General features: G+C 45.1%; 1 protein-coding gene across 1 annotated transcript in view; it reads right to left on the minus strand.

Annotated features, from left to right (window-relative positions):
* The window catches only part of LOC144125787 (corticotropin-releasing factor receptor 1-like), a 175,200-nt gene that overhangs the window by 36,043 nt on the left and 122,480 nt on the right, over positions 1-16,677 (minus strand). The window contains exon 5 of the mRNA XM_077659494.1: positions 10,891-11,020. Within this exon, the coding sequence (XP_077515620.1) occupies positions 10,891-11,020 (130 nt within the window). The remainder of the gene's footprint in view (positions 1-10,890; positions 11,021-16,677) is intronic.

Here is a 16,677-nt window from a genome sequence, read left to right on the forward strand (position 1 = left end):
AGCTGAAAAGAGAGAGTGTGTGCAAGCGTGCATAAATACCGAGGAGGCAATGTGGGCGCAATCACAGCGCTTGATATTTTTTATTGGTCACTTTCTGTCTCTCCTCTTCATGTTTTCGTTTCATTCACAGCTTGAACCTGTTGTGCCAAGAGCCTCCTGGACAAACTGGTGGCGTAAACAAGCGCACATCCACTTCCGGTAAATTATATATCCCTCAAAGAGCCCTCCCCTAGTCCTTCTCATTTCATCGCACACATGTTACGCAAGGAGGCATCTTATACACGAGTAAATCCCAAATACGTACCTTGGTCTCGTCACAATGCACGCAACATGTCAAAAGGAAATCTTGTTTTTCTTCCTCAGCCAGTGCCGGACTCACATATTCACAAAGAACAAACACGATTCGTGGGATTGTCTCGAGGCATCGGCCGCTGAATATTGTGTGTTCTGCGTAGGTAGTGCTACCCACAAGCTAGAAAAATGAGCATCACCCCTTTCACCTTATTCCCACTATGCTCCCTAAAACCTGAAACGCGAAGAAACAGATTGGCTATATACTTACGTAAGTTCGACGGTCTAGAAATGGGTTAGGTCATTAGCCCAAAATTGTACCGAAAAGGTCAGAACCAACGGATTCTTTTATTTTACATTGCAAATGTTTCATGCTTGCTAGAGGAGCCGTGCACGTTATATACAGCAGACGTATTGTAAGCGGTAAGGTTTACTTTCTTATTTGTTTCCTTGTAATCTGTGAACTTGTATTCTTTATATCACCCGGTTAGTTTGCGCAAGACAAGGGTTTCTCTTTTTAACCAGCATAAAAATCAGTTGTTGATCAATGTTTTTTGCAGTAAGATGACACCTCCGTCCTCATATTGTTAGGAGGCGACGGTCTTGCAAGGTCCGAGCGAGAAATTCAATACGGCGCAATCCTCAAATATAGAGATTGTGTTCTATCAAATCTCGCCCGCAGCTGAGAACATGTGCTTTAGTTTCCTTTCTTTTTCTTTAAAGCACTGTGCGCTGAGCGTTTCGAAAATCTACAGGAGGAGGAGGAGCAGGTGGAGGAGGAGGAGGAGGAGGAGGAGGAGGAGGAGGAGGAGGAGGAGGAGGAGGAGGAGGAGGAGGAGGAGGAGGAGGAGGAGGAGGAGGAGGAAGAAAGGCGGGGAGGCTAACCGGAAGAATAATCTGTTTGCTACCCTGGACGGGGAACTCTGTAACTTTCTATAGTTCCTACAGAGCACATTCAAAGCGCTGCAACGTTCATGGAAGGGGCAATTTCGCGCAAAGTCGCGCACACTGCAAGAGGCGATGAGAAAAGCAAGTTTAACGGCAGGGGTTCGGGACGTTCACCCGCGCTGCGTAACAGGGCCAATGCCATTCGCGTTCCCAAGTAATTACTTGCCACCGGTGTCGCCTGTATTCAGTGACAGGGCAGGACATCGGTAGAAACCAACAAAGGCAAAGGGTCAAAAGGGTAGAAAATAGGCCGCCCGTCTAGCCCGTATCACACAAAAGCCAGGCATTCACGCCGGCACTCTGATTAAAGACGCGGGTAATGCTCGACGCTCTTTCCACGCATCAGCCTGCCCTAGAGACCTGCCGTAGAAATAGAAAGAGAAAAAAAAAACGAGCGCTCGACACATAAGCAGCAGCACCGCTTTGCTGAGGTCCAGCGAGCCTCGTCTGTCCCCCGCTCAGTGGCTCTCCAGTCAGAAGTTACGCTTCCGTATAATGTGGCAAAACAAGCGGGCTTAGACGAGAGCTCGGCTTAAATATGCGTGAAAACCATAGAAAAGCACTGGGGGACACTTAAAGCGACCTAATTTCTGACACACGTTCAGCTCGGGAAGCCTGGTCGTTCGGTGCGCCGGCGACGAACGCCAGAGTTTAGGAAATTCAATCTTCCCCTCTGTCTCGACCTCCAAACCGCAGCACACGAGCAGCAAAATGCGAGTCCGCTCGCGCCTGCAATAAATTCCTCACCTCACCGCAAGGAGGCGCTGAAAAACTAAATGAAAAAAAAATATTTCATGTGGCTGTAGCTAGTGTCGTCTGATCACATAGCTATTGCGGAAAAAAGATGCATAGTGGTTTATCTTTTCTTTTGGCCGTGACCTCCGGTAATTTACTACAAAAACAAAAAAAAATCGAATCCCAGCATCTTACGGCGGAAACTGATAACGTTGAATAACGCGTCGGACGTGATCATACTGGACCCGTAGACGTAAACAGTGAGACATGCTGAAGTTGTGCGTGTGTGTGTGTTATGCCTTTTTCCCCATCTCTCTTCCTCCTTTTAGTCCCCTAATCCCTCTTCCCCAGTGCAGGGTAGCCAACCGGAACCCCTTTCTGGTTAGCATCCCTGCCTTTCCCTCCTCCTCTTTATCTATCTATCATGTTGAAGTTCACCTGCGTGAGATAAGCGGCTCCGGTTTGATAGTAAGGACGCCTACATCGCCAACGCTAAACGTTGAACGTGGTCTTTTACAAGCTCCCCGGATTGTGTTGTTTGCACAGACATCGCACGTGTCAACGTCTGGTTACCAAATAGAGCAGCGACGACAGTCCTAACGTATCTGAAATATAGTCCGCATGGACAATGTCGCTGCGGAGCGTGAAAGCACTTCTGAAATTACCCCCTTTCAGGCAAATGTGAGTTTGCGGGTAGGAATGGAGGCGATCAATGCAGAACCGCTGCCTGCAGTACAGATATATTGAGGTTGAAGGTTTATTAAAACTAAATGCGAATGAATCATGAGTTTCATAAAAAATAGTACAGTGAAAGGTCCCAAAGTAAAACTGTCTCGCGGACCTCCCATCAGAGATATATGAGTAAAGTACACAAGTTTGGCAGAGGAGTTGGAACAAAGATATAGATCAAATTAAAACCTAATAGTATAAAATTAGTAATATAATTAGTATACGTATAACACCGGAGTGGAATAATATCGGTGAATGGGGGAACATTTCCAAAGTTTCTCTCGTCAGAAGTGGAGTTTCTAGCAGCTGATTCGGCTGTAGTTATGTCCGATAACTTTGGTAAAGACATTAAATGTGACCGCCGAGTCATTTGCGCCGAATAATGATTAGAATCTAGGGCCAGGTTTTAGTTTGGTTGCGCTTTCCTTCATCGCAACACATTTTGCCTTTTCCTGGAAGCAGCCGTACTGGCTCAGTGGTTATGGCGCTCGGCTGCCGACCCGAGAGACATGGGTTCGGTCCCGGCCACGGCGATCGCATTTCTATGGAGGCGAAATGCTAGACGCCCATCTACTGCGCAGTCAGTGCACGCTAAAGATACCCATGGTGGTCGAAATTATTCAGTTGACCTCCACTACGGTACCTCTTTCACTTCCTCCTTTATCCCTTCCCTTACGGCGCAGTGCGGGTGTCCACCGAGATATGTGAGACAATTACTGCGTCATTTCCTTTCCTAAAAACAAATTTTCAATTTTTTTTACAGTGCATACACCTTACGACAGTGTACCGATCAATTCTTCTATAGGAGAGATTAACAATTCTTTTTCGTGGGCCTACCACTCCATAAGGTATGCTAGCAAACGATAAAATGGCAACCGATCAATTCTTCTTTAGGAGAGATTAACAATTCTTTTTCATGGGCCTACCACTGCATAAGTTATGCTAGCAAACGGTAAAATGGCAACCACGATTATTATTTCCTGAGATGACTTTTACAGAGCCGCTGTTGTGATTGGTTGCTCTGGTGATTGTGCAACGTTGGTGGTAGAATCAACGCACTTATTTATAAATATGCTGAGCAGAAGGGATGTTTTTTTTGGTTAATTAAGACAGATAAATCATACAAGAAGACACGTGTCAATTTCTTTCTTTTTTTTCTGTTGCGATAGCTACACCACGCCACCTCTTCGACCTTTCAGCATGACACCCCTTGATCTCCGTGGCGGCGCCGTTGGCCACGTGGTTGGTCACGTGGTTGATCACGTGGGTTGGTCACGTGGTTGATCACGTGGGTTGGTCACGTGGTGCGGAGCAGCTGCTGCCGTCTGCTGCGCGGCATGCAACAGCTGCAACAAACAGCTGTGCGCATGCGCCGTGTCAAGTGAGACGAAGATGAAGAAGGAACGCCCTGCGAAACGGAGCGGCGAAAGACTGACTTCGCAATTCGAGTGAGCGAGTTCCACTCGGCCAGATGTAGCTATCGCGTCACTCCAGGTTTCACCAGAGCTAAACCACCGCCATTTTTGTTTTGTCTGGTGCTGTAAACATCCGGGTCACGGCCGTAACTTCTTCTCTCACCGCAACATCTGGAGTCCCCCAGGGCAGCGTACTTGGTCCTCTGAGTTTTTAGGTTTTTTCTAATGATCTGCCCAAGCGTGTCTCATCTTGAACTAGATTGTTCACTGATGGGTGCGTTACATACCGAAGAGTTAATAATGGCACCGAACGCCATGCCCTTCAGACTGATCTGGATGCGGTGACCGTTTGGTGCTCCTCCTGGTTTATGTCACTAAATGCATCTAAAACAAAGCTGATGTCGTTAATTAACTGCTCCATTCGAATTCCTACAGCCTACGTCCTTAATAGTGCTTGCAAAGCACTTACGATAATTTAAAAGTATCTTGGAGTTCATCTGCTCTTAATTAAATTGGCATTACTATATTAGCATCGACTTAATTAGCATAAGCTAACTGCGCACTCGTTCTTGCTAGGCGTAACCGCAAGCACGCACCTTTACACTCTGAAAAAGCTTGTTTATGTCACACTGATCCACCCTCAAATTGAGTACGCGTCCGCCACATGGGATCCTGACAAGAATATGCCATCATCAACATCGAATCTCTGCAAAACCGTGCTGTTCACTTCATATTTTCAGACTGTTCACCCTTCAGCAGTGTCACAACAATGAAACAGAGTGCCGAGTTAAGCGGGGGCTACGTGGGGCGTTTTTCTCCTGCGATTATCGCGCGTAGACAAAAAAAACGCGCCGGAGGGACGCTGGCCAGGCTACATGAGGCGTACGAGCGGCGAACGCCGCCGCGGTGTGGCCAGACAAGGCAAAAATGTTTTGGCCACCACTAAATGAACGATCAATGCTTATATGTTGTTTGCTTGTGTTATAATTATTAAATTAGGCAATAAATATCCTACAGTTATGTCTATGCACATTTTCAGGTATGTTTAGTATTGTCTCGATATTTTTGTGGATGTTCAGCGGAGAGAGTTGGCCAGAACTGTTTCGTCTGGTGACCCTGTGCGACGAAATGGCGGTGCGGATTGGGCAGACACTATATGTGAGCTTCGTTCTGGGCATTGCTTGTGGCTCTCGTTGCTGAAAACCAGTTTTGAAAAGAGTTTTCATTTACTTCGAGCGGACGGCAAGCAGGGAGATAACTGCGAGGGAGAACACGCCGCTTCTATTCTTGTGACCAAGGCCAGTGTCCATGGGGGCACATCGGCGTCTTCTGTTGTTAAAGAAAAGATTATTGCTCATGAAGATGAGGGACATAGAAGACAAGCAGAAAATAAAGAGAAAATTCTAGGTGCACCCCATCTGGCAAGTAAGAAAGGAGGAGGTTGAATAACGCGCACGAAGTGCTCAAGGGACGCTGAGACGGCTGGCCGCTGCCGCCGAATACAGACGGAAGTGAGTCTGGCAGGCACTTCCGGTAGCGTCTGACGCGCGCACGCCGAGTCAAAATCTAGCCGTTCCTGATCGGCGGCGGCGGGCGTTTTTCTTGACGCCGGGCGTCAAATCTGCGCCGTCGGGCGAAAATCGCCTCAAAAACGCTCCATGTATTCCGGGCTTTACAGACACTATTACGTCGACGCAACTTCGCTCGCCTAACTATATTTCATAAACTTCATCATCATTCCAACTTCCATGATGAATTATTTATGCCAGCATCTGCAGTCTTCCCTCGCCGTGACCATGATAACAAAGTAAAACGCATAATGTGTCGTTCATCTACTTAAGCAAGCTCATTCATTCCTTGCACTATCATACACTGGAATAAGCTGTCATCACACATTGCTACTGAAGTTGACCTAAAATCATTTCAAATTTTCCCCGACAAAACGATGATAGCTGATTTTGTTTTGCATATTGTTATGTTATGTGCATTATACTATTCGGTGTATCACGTATCTTTTGAATTTCTAAATTTGGTGCATATACCCCCTGCACATATTTATTTTGTATTCTTCGTGGTTTGTTTAAGTGAAATATAGCTATATTTCGTGTTTCTGCTGTATTAGATATTAGTTTTATTTTGTGTGGTTGCGCTGCATTCTTCAAGTATGTATTTGAGTTCCCCCCATTACAAAAATTTATTTAGACAGTATATAGACTCTAAAGAAAAACCCTAGAGAGCAGGCTAAAGGCAATACAAATCCTATAGACAGTCTATAGACAATCGATATATTTATAGCTATACACTGTTAGTAGGCATTCTACAGTCTATAGGCAATGAATAGACCAAAACAATATCTCTAGGAAGGCAATATAGCCCATAAGAACTCCATAGACTGTCTATAGACCATTTTTGTAAGGACCCACCTATGTAATACCCTCGTACAGAGGCCCTCAGGGATATATTGTAGATAAATAAACGCGAAAACAAGATATTGTTATGTTCGCAGCGTTTTTTGTTGTTGTTGCTATTGTTGTTAATGGCGAACATGCTGCTGACACATCAGGCAGAAATTAACTGGCCAATGGGTCCTCCAAGGTTGTTATCCTAGCAGGGAAACAAGGGGAGAGATGAAGAAATGAAAATCGGTGGAGTTTGCGACAAAATAACCAATACATAACCATACAATTTTGAACGCTTTTATTCGCATGATCCCAAGCTTGGAAGCGAGATCCGGATACGGACGTGTAATCGCGTGTATTCAGCCAGCTTTAGGCTAGCGACGTACTTTGTCAGCAGAAAGTATAAATAATGAAAGCAAGTTGTTCTAACAAGTAGCGAAGCTGTTTGTACACAACAACACTATACCAAACTTTTCCGACCTCCACAATGTTTTCGTACAAAGCGAATGCAAAGCTCTCTTTTCCTAGCATCTCAAATTCGCAGAAAATTGCATTCCTTACATTCCTGGAGAGCCGTAGAAAAGCGAATCACAAGACAGGCGAGGCTTACGAAAGGAGTCGACCATACATGAATTGACCCCCATAAATTGCGATGTTATTTCTTCTTCAAAGTAGGTCCTTGCAATTTCGAGCTAAGTGGTGCGTGTGGAGGCCTGTGGCACGCGCAGTACAAAACGGGGTCAGATTACAAAATACAATGGCTGCCGCTTTGTAGTCAAGAGCGCTGCTGTCCTGGTTGCTGGTTCTTGTTTTGCTCTCGATGTAGGAGCACACGAGGATATTACCTTTTTGCGGTTCGACGAGCTTTCTGAAGGCCTCTGAGCTTGACGGAATGGAAATCTTCGTCTTCTGTATCGAGAGCTGTAGATTTAACAAAATAAAATGTCTTCTCTGTGCTGTGTAGTGTTTTCTGCGTTGTAGTGATGTTGTGCTTTTTTCATAATTACTAGCCCCCTAAGTGAAAAGAAGTATCCTACGGTGCTATCAAGCACAGATTTCTTCTTTCATAACGTTGTAAATAAATAAAAAAAAAACAAATTACCTCCAAACTTTGTTGCCGTGGCAACGAGCCGCCAAGCATGACGATTGCGAAATTCAACTCGCTGGATGGCCACAGCCCATGTCGATTCTCCCACAACTAACTTGGTGATTTATTTCTGGTCGCAGTTTCGGCCAATGAAACGTATTTCACATAAGGCCTTCCAAACGTCCCATCTGTCAGCTTTGCCCCTGGAAAAAGGATTAAAGTCCTCGTCTCTTTTCAGTTTGCGTCAGTAGTATGTTCCAGACGTTCAAAAGCATGGCTTGAAATGGAAGCGTCCCGCGGACTCCAGAACGTGCCCCCACCATCATATTAGTTTCCCCCTGTCTTAGTCGTCAGAATGGTAATCAAGCGGGAAATTTCGTTCCCGTCTTGGCAGGGCGCAGTACGAAATGTCTTGTCTTTTTTTTCGAAAAGGTTTTTTTTTCACACGTTATTCGCCACGCAAAATTTCATGCTGTCGAAAAAAGTCTCTTGTGGGCCCTGCTTTTTGTAGTTAGAGCAATCCACACCGCAGCACAGCAAGATGCCAGAAGTCTAAAGGGATGGAAGGCGTGATAGCAAGAACATAAATTATCATCGCACGATAGAACCGCCGGCAGAACTGCTGGGAATTCAACTATAGCACCAGAGAATTAAGCCCTTACTATTTATTAATAAAATTCTATATTCGATCGCCTTGCCGTTTCGTTTTATTGCTCGCCAGCAGATGACGCGACCTCAAAACCGATTAACATAAGATTAAAACAAGTGATGTGGTTAATGCGCGACCAGTCGATCGAATGGGTTCTTAGCCGCGAGGCATAAATTATTTCAGTCTTTGTTCATTACCGCGGAATTCAGCTGTTTTAAGGCCGCAGTTTAATGACCTAGGCGCGCACGATGTCTGCAGATGCCGTGCAAACGATTCATCAGGCGTGCTCTCGAGGTCGCCACGTCCCAGAGGGAGCACTCGAGGCCTAATCACCGATTGCAAAAAAAAAACAATAATAAAGTAGATGGGCAAGCAAGCACCATCTCCCACCTCGGCGCCGACCAAGCATAATTCAAAGGCGTCGGCCCTGAAAAACATTTTTTCCTCTCTCGCTATCTTGCCCCCAAGGCTTGAGCACTGTGTAAGAATATTTCTTACACCATGGGCTTGAGGCATGAAATGGAAGATTACTAAACGTTTGAAGAACGACAAATACTAAGAAAACATTATAAGAAAACACCGAAAAAGCAGCCGTTGGACGAACTTCCTTCTCATCTCAGCTTATCAGCTGCCGCGAAGAAGCACGACTACAAAGTAATATTGCCGTTCGCTCAAGGCACTTCATGAATTCTGAGATAGAGTCAATGCTTCGCTATACTGGTGTGAACTGCTTTCCCCGCAAGCATGCTTTAATCCATTTTTGCCCGTATAGTCTATTAGTAAATAATCATTCATCAGAAAAGTGCGATAATAAAATGCACCCCCTATATGGGTTAAGGTAGAACACGCGTTGTCATAACAACATATAGAATCTCTCTCCCTCAGTACCCTGAGCGAATACACTGAAGCGAAAATGTAGAGCTGTGTTTCGACCTCCCCCCCCCCTTTTTTTTTTCTTTCATAGCAAAGAGCACTCTAGTCATCACTCTTGTGTTTTCTTTGCTTGAACCAAAATCAGAAACAACACGACATTCACATAGACTTGCTGAATAAAGTGCCTTCTCTCTGCCTCTTACAGTCGTTTAAAAGGAAAAAAAAACACCTTACTGCCTTCTATCCCCACCCTCTTTCCCCTCTCGCTTCAACCGAAGGTCATTCTTCGTACGCTCAGTACGCGCACGCCGAAATTATAAGCGAAAAAGCTTCAGGGGACACAAGCTCCGCCTTAACGGTATGACGCGATGGCGCTTATGAGTCTATTCAGCGGTCTGGGGTCCTTCTAGCGTATCACTTCCCAGACACGGACACTGCTATTTCCTTCACTATCGCATTACGCTTAACCTACGCTTAAGAGTGCAGTGTGATTGCATTACAGATCGCTCTCACCCTGGTATTCCTTTTCTATCGCCTAGGTTCTGTCTACATTCCCATATATGCGAAATCGGTCATTCTCTACTTTACGCCCGTAGATCGCTGGGAGTCCTCATACCACTACTGGCGCAGTAGTGCAACGGTTAAGCGATGCGCTTCTGCACCGGCAGGCGGCTGTTTCAAACACAGCCACCGGTGGGAGTTGTGAGACCCAAGTTGCTGTTAGCTATAGTTTCTTCATTTTTTATTACATTTTTTACTTTAAACTTGTAACCTTACGTCACCTCCCTGTTTTGATCAACCACTTTTCACTTTTTGTTAACTGCTGCCACAGATTCATTCCCGTGACCTTTGTTATCTCATAACCCTACGGCCTCAGGGAGAGTGACTGTACCTGCATTGGCATCCAGATGCATACTGCCACATTCTGGTATATGCTGTTCAATTGCTTCTAGAAATTTACCACACATTGCACAAGTGTGATCTTCTTGGTTAAATTTCCTTCTGTAGCTTCGCGTTCTAAGAAACGCTGACCTAGCTTCAAAGAGCAGGATGGTGCCTCTTGGCTTATCATAGAGCGACTCCTTCCGGGTTTGCCTTTTTCTATTTCTATGAAGTGCTACAATCTGTTTCTTTTAATGCATTGAATTAATCCAGTTCCTACATTCTGTATTTTTCCCCTTTCGTTTAAAACACCAATTTAAGTGCCACCTTTCACAGTGGGCAGTTTGCTCACAATCCGTTCGGCAGGTTGCCACCTGCCATGGTGGGCAAGTTGTGATGATGTCACCAAGTCACATGAGCTAGGTGGCCACCTACACAGATGGGCCACCTGTTTTTCATGACGCGCCGACAACGCCGGGGTTGCCGCTGAACAGGACTTTAACGCTGTCGTGTTAATTGGCCTGTTTTGTGGCGTGGGATGAACAAATGCTGTATCCCGAATGCAGGCAAACACAACAACGATCCCGCCGTGATTTGTCAGGAAATAAAGATATATATAAAATAATCAATTAATAGAGCAATCCCGTACGCAGTTATGCCCCCAACTCACCGACAAAAATGCAATGCAAGCACACGTGATCTGACTCATTAATTGCAGTGATATTAATGACACAGCGAGATAGGAAACCCAGGAAGCCACTACATGCACTTTTTTTCTTTCTAGTGAAAGCGTATGTTCGAGTTCTACTGGAACCTTTTTGGAATGATGGCTGCATGAGAGCGCTGTGCAGGATAGGGTTATCGGAAGACTGAGTTTCTCACCACATCGCTGTAGGTCGTCCAACGAGGACCCAGAACAGCAGGAAAGGAGATGACAGCCAGGAGGATAGAGTGAACGATCAATGACGCCACAAGGTTCTTGTGTACGCGCAGCCTGGAACACTGCAGAGACCTGCAACAACATAGAGAAGGTGACGTGAGCAACTGATCCAGCCTGATCTCTTAAAGCGGCGGGGAGCAGCTTTTTTTGGTGTTCCAGATGAAAATAAACAAATTCCTGTATACTTTGGAAAGATAATTACTTTAACAGCTATGTTTTTTTCTATTAGTTCGACGCTTAGAAGGCGCCACTAAGAACACTTAGCACTGCACGCTAAATACGCAGCAGGCACTCAGTATATTCGTTGACGAATCCCGCAAAAGATACCGAAGATACATGAGCAGACTTCGCTCCCGGTAAAACTGTATCCTTGAAACCATTCCACATGTACAGTACATTTAGGGGTGGCATCAGTGAATAAAAACAAAAAAACTTTCTCGAAATGACTCACTGCCGTTGGCTACAAGGAATTTTTAACATTTCTGTGCACACATGGCTGCAGACTTATATTTGCATGCTTCATGACACAACCTCTCTCACTGTAGTCGCGAATACGAACGGAAGGGTTTTATCTCCTTTTGTTAGCGTCGCCACACAGCTAGAGCTTCCACTCAGACCTCATTCTCGCAACTTTTTTCGGTGCAGTTCGCGCGATACGTTGAAGCAGACTATAGTATGCTGCATCAATATAGAAATGCGATGGAGCAGATTTTCAACACCGAGCTCTTTATAAAGCTGATGTGGCTACATTGTTCGTCAATAAAATTAAGAACGCAAGCTTCAAAGACGTGAAAATGAAAGCAAACATTGCCATGCTAGATTGCTTTCGGCGGTGTCCTCATTTTCAACTTACTCTCTCTGGTTTTTAGTTAACCAAGCGTGGTGGATTAGAATGAAAACTTCTCTGAGACGTCTTTTTAGTGTTGACGTACTGACTGCAAGGTTAGATTTCTCATCTACGATAACAGGCAACCAATTGACTTCGCAAAGCACAAGCAGACGAGAAGCAGACGACTCCTGCCGCCTACGCCGCCACCTCGCTAGCGACGGTCACATTAGAGCAGCGCAGTTTCCCAAGCTGGGCTGTTGGCTGTGCCCGCAGCTCCGTGTTTGTTTCCACCACCGGCACTGCAGTAAGAATAAGCCTGAAGGAGGATGAACAAACATGGCGCCATTTTCGTGAGCAGTAAAGACTTTACTTCCTTGTACTTCTAAGCACCTGCCTTGCACAGGGGAGTAAACAAAATACTCCATATATCTGAACAAAATAAAAACTTATTTTGGTTGTGCGCAAGAGGACAAGCCATTCATTTATATTTCGCCGTTTTTTGTTTTTTTTGTTGTTGTTGTTGTTAAGAGTGTAGGCAGCAGGTCCAGACTTGAACAACCAGGGCCGGCGTTAAAGACCAAGACGCTTAATATAAAGTTGGGAAAATTGGATTCCCGCTTTAAGCGCGGCACGAAGGAAGTACCGGAAGTCGAGGACGCTGCTGCGAGTGGCTGGCATGCGCAACACGGAAGAGCACGACGCCTATCCGAAGTACGTGTATTGGACCAACACATGACAAACGAGGTGGAAGTAGACCATCCCGCCACGCTCACTGGGAGGGCCCGGACAGGATATGACTTAAACAGGTACAAGAGCAGCCCCTGCCGTGGGGGATACGTCGTTGTATGGGAGTCGCTCTCGGGAAGGGGTCTGGCTCTGGCCTACTTAGTGTACGGCCAGAGGGATGCTTTGTGGCCGACCGTAGATATCTTAACCCTCTCTCGACGGTCAATCTATCCGCGAGCGACCGAAATCCCGTTTTGTGCGGTAAAGTCCCTTGTGCGGTAAAACCCAAGGAATTATAGCCTACGCATTGATTTCTGGCTCACAAAAATAAATTGAATGAATGCACGTATGTTAGGGCCAGTGATAAGTTTCACACGCATTATACAATGAAATTCTCGATATAATTTTCAGCTACCTTATGAAAACTTAAAAATGTGCCGTCGATGTATAGCCTTGGTCAAAAGTCTTAGGGCCACAGCGTTCAGCTCAAGCAAAATGAATGTTCCTAGAATGCTCCGTGTCACGGATCGTACAAAACACAAGTCAAGCAGGAAGCTTCTCTGTCGAAAGAAGAAACCTGCTGCTAGTATTTCAAAGTCATTCGGTCTTTAATAGTGACGTAATTGCTCTCTTATGGGGTTGAAGCGAAAAGTCTTTGGCCTTAAGACTTTTGACAAAGACTCTACAACCGTCAGCCCTTAATAACTGTTTTGTTGTTAGAAAAAGAAACAGGTTGTTTGTCGCACAATGGCTTCCGATGAAATCCACGCTAGCCAAGAATAAATACAAATAAAAATCAAATAACCTTCTTCTCGAAGGTTCTTTGTGTGAAACCTTGGTGCGCGGAGAAATTTTAGCAGGAAGAATGATTAATGGTTTCTAGTCTGCATTTGAGCGCTGAATGACTGTCACTTGATTTATGCGTGAAGACTCCAACTGGTTGCGAGAGCGACATCATCGAGGATTAAGTTTCATCGTCAAGAATGAACTGCGAATCGAACGATTTCTTATAACCGTAAATATCTGAAAATTAGATAAACACAAAAAAGGTGGGCGCTCATTAAATATACGAGCGCATGATAAAAATATAAAATAGGGTGTGTTAAAGAATGTGCAGCAATTTAATTCGGAAGAACAAAGCAAACCATCTTTCAAATGATACGTGAGCAGGTACTTCGAGCAGATAACATGTCACTAAGTTTGTATCGAATTAAGAAGAAAAATTCTTGATTTTTAAAGTGCTAAAATAGGACAAAATGCGAAGGCAGACAACAATCAGAATGAATCAAATCAAGAATGAGCTGAAGCCAACTTGCCCATGAGCAAGTTCTCTGAAGAAGATAATAATCCTATTTCTGGGTGATACTTTTCACACAACTCTATGCAATGCATTGCGCCGACCACTATGAGGTTTATCGCGGTGTACAAAACTGTTTTCACCGGTGTCTTTTTATCGCGAGCTTATCTAAAGTAGGAGGAAGAGCAGGGGACACCTCCGCTGTCTAAATGCTATCACTCCAAGAAAACATGACGCGATTCTGCGCAAGTCAGTCGATGCGACAGTCGCATGTAGAAACGGCTCCTAACCTCTGCCAGGCAACGCGTGCTAATACGCCCAAATAATTACACAACTTTCCGTTTGATGTAAAATCAGCCAGCTTCAAATGTCACGTTCAGTTCATATTATTTCGAAGATGAGGTTACTTGATTGCTTTCGTGAATTATTTTATTCTTTGGCTTTTATAATTAACGTTGCAATTTTATTCCCCCACCAATAGAGGGTGGAGCAGTGGGTGCCCAGTGCCTCACAATAATAAATAAGTGATTAAGCGCAAAAGACTTCTACGTCTGAATCATTCTATTGCCATAGTGTATTGAACAAATGAAATTCGAACGGGGCTACTAGAACGAAAACAGATAAAAAAAATCAGCTGAAGGAACAGAAACGAAAAGGGGGCCGGTTATTGCTTTTGACAACGGTCATTGCACTGTAGAAGTGATAATTATCGACGCACAGATTTAATATTGCTAATACCTTCCCACCCTCTTGTTCGAGTTTTAGTTGCATCGGTCGTGTTTGAATGCATGCACTACTTGCGGGGAAGTCGATGTAACATCAATACATGCAAATCCACGCAAGCCCCTTCAGCCTGTGTATCGTTCACAAACTGTGCTGTTACGGCCGGCGTCTGTGTACTGTAGGAACAAATACCAGTGCTGTTTATATATTATATATTTTTTCCTTAATTAGGCGTGCACAACTCCGCGGTACACTGCGGCACGCGTTCGTGTGCGTGCACTACTTTATTAACAGTGCCTCAGTGGAAGAATGATCATCCCTAGAGTCACTAAAAAAAAATCATCCCCTGTGGGTGTCGGTCAGTTAGCAAGATTGAGAAACGTGCTTTTGAAAGAACGGAAATTAATTTGCACGCCATAGAAAAAGTCTTACGCAGCGCTTATACAGGGCAGTCATCAGTTTACAGAAACTGCAGCACGACAACCACAGCCTCCTACCCCTCTGCCGCTATGCAAATGTGGAGAGCATGAGCCTTTTTTGCTGTTGGCTTGACACCCGGTAATTGCAAGTAGAGGTGTGTTAAGGAATATTCCTGTCCGAGCATAGCTCTATTTAGCCACAACGTCATACGCAATATGTTCCACGTAAAATGGTTTCACGCAGCCAGGTGTCTCATTTTTTTTTAAACTCTGCTACTTCCTTTGTGAAATTGAATCAGGATTGCTGGCGGCCACTAACCGCGAGCGAGATTACTTTTAGTATCATCAAAATTTTATTCTTTCACAAAGGTTGACTTTTTTTCTCGAATATTGAGGAAATTTTGGTGGCCAGGAAGTAGCAGATCATTAGGAGACGCCGAAGTGGCGCAATTTCCGGAAGTATCTTTATCATTTTTTATGCACTTTTGATAAAGAACGCAAAATCACGGATGTCCGCGTAGCGGGTGATCAGCTGCCAGGCGCGAGCTGATCAGATCCTGTGCTCTTGCCGCGGGCACTTTGGGATTAGCACGCCTTGTTCAGAGCGGGAAAAAAATGGTTTTTTCCAAGAAAGCCACCGCGGTAAGAATTGCCTCCCACAGGAGACCCCTCCCACGCTCGGCAAATTGGGAACTGAAAATTGCCATGCTTCTCTGAAGTCTCAAGAGTAATAACCCTTTAATAAAAATTTAATTACTTACGGGATTAATCGCTCTTGCGTTGTTGCTGTGTAAATTAAATCCTGATGTAATCTCTAGACTATTTTTTTACAGTGACAGCTCATTACGCAAAGCGCAAGGCAACGCAGAAACATTGGAAGGGTGCCACTTAGAGAAGTCGGAGCTATACCCTATAACCGTGGCGCGAAAAGTCATTCAAGAAAATGTTTCATATTAGGAATTTCGTAAAAACTTAAGCTTAAATGAAATGACTTGCTTTGGAGGCAATTTCAGCTCGTTAGTTTACTTGCATTCATGCATTCGTATGCGTGGACACAGGCACGTATTCAAGAAGGGTCCTATTAGGGTCGTGTCCGCCCCACCCCTCGAAAATAAACTCATCTCCTCTCGCTCCACCCCCCACCCCCCTCTCAGTTTTCTCGGCAGAGCTCCTGTTGAGCATGCTGTTATGTTGTTCTGTCACCCCTTCTGTTCTGTTACACCCTCTGTCACGCAGACCGTCTTGCTGTGTTCTCTTGCCCATGATGACGCGTATGAAAAACCCTGATATCGAGGGCAGTGTAAGCGCCACGGCGAAGCACTTCGTGTGCTTTTTCTGCCCGGCTGCCGAGACGGAATAAAAGCACTCTTGATAAGCTTAGTGTCGCCGCTTGGTCGTCGAATCGGCCAGAAACGTAACAGCTGGTGGCAACGGTGGGATCGACGACGCCTGGTTCCGCGGCGGCTATCGGTGAGCGTCTGAAACGTCTATTTTGTTCATCGAATAGCTGAAAATATTAAAGTAGACTGTCATTGAGTAGAAGGGGCAGTGGGTGGAAATCAACCAGATTTTTTTCCTCGAAAAAATTTCGGTCGCAGCAAGATTGATCTCGGTGCGATTGTGAAGCCCGAATTAATGCTCTTAGCAGAAGATTTAGGCGCGGAGGTGACAAAAGCCATGAGAAAGCCCGAGTACATCGCGGCCATTGAAAAGTAGGGCGTAGGCGAGGCGCGAC

This window comes from Amblyomma americanum, chromosome 3 (genome assembly GCF_052857255.1).
Source record: "Amblyomma americanum isolate KBUSLIRL-KWMA chromosome 3, ASM5285725v1, whole genome shotgun sequence".
Classification (NCBI taxonomy): Eukaryota; Metazoa; Arthropoda; class Arachnida; order Ixodida; family Ixodidae; genus Amblyomma; species Amblyomma americanum.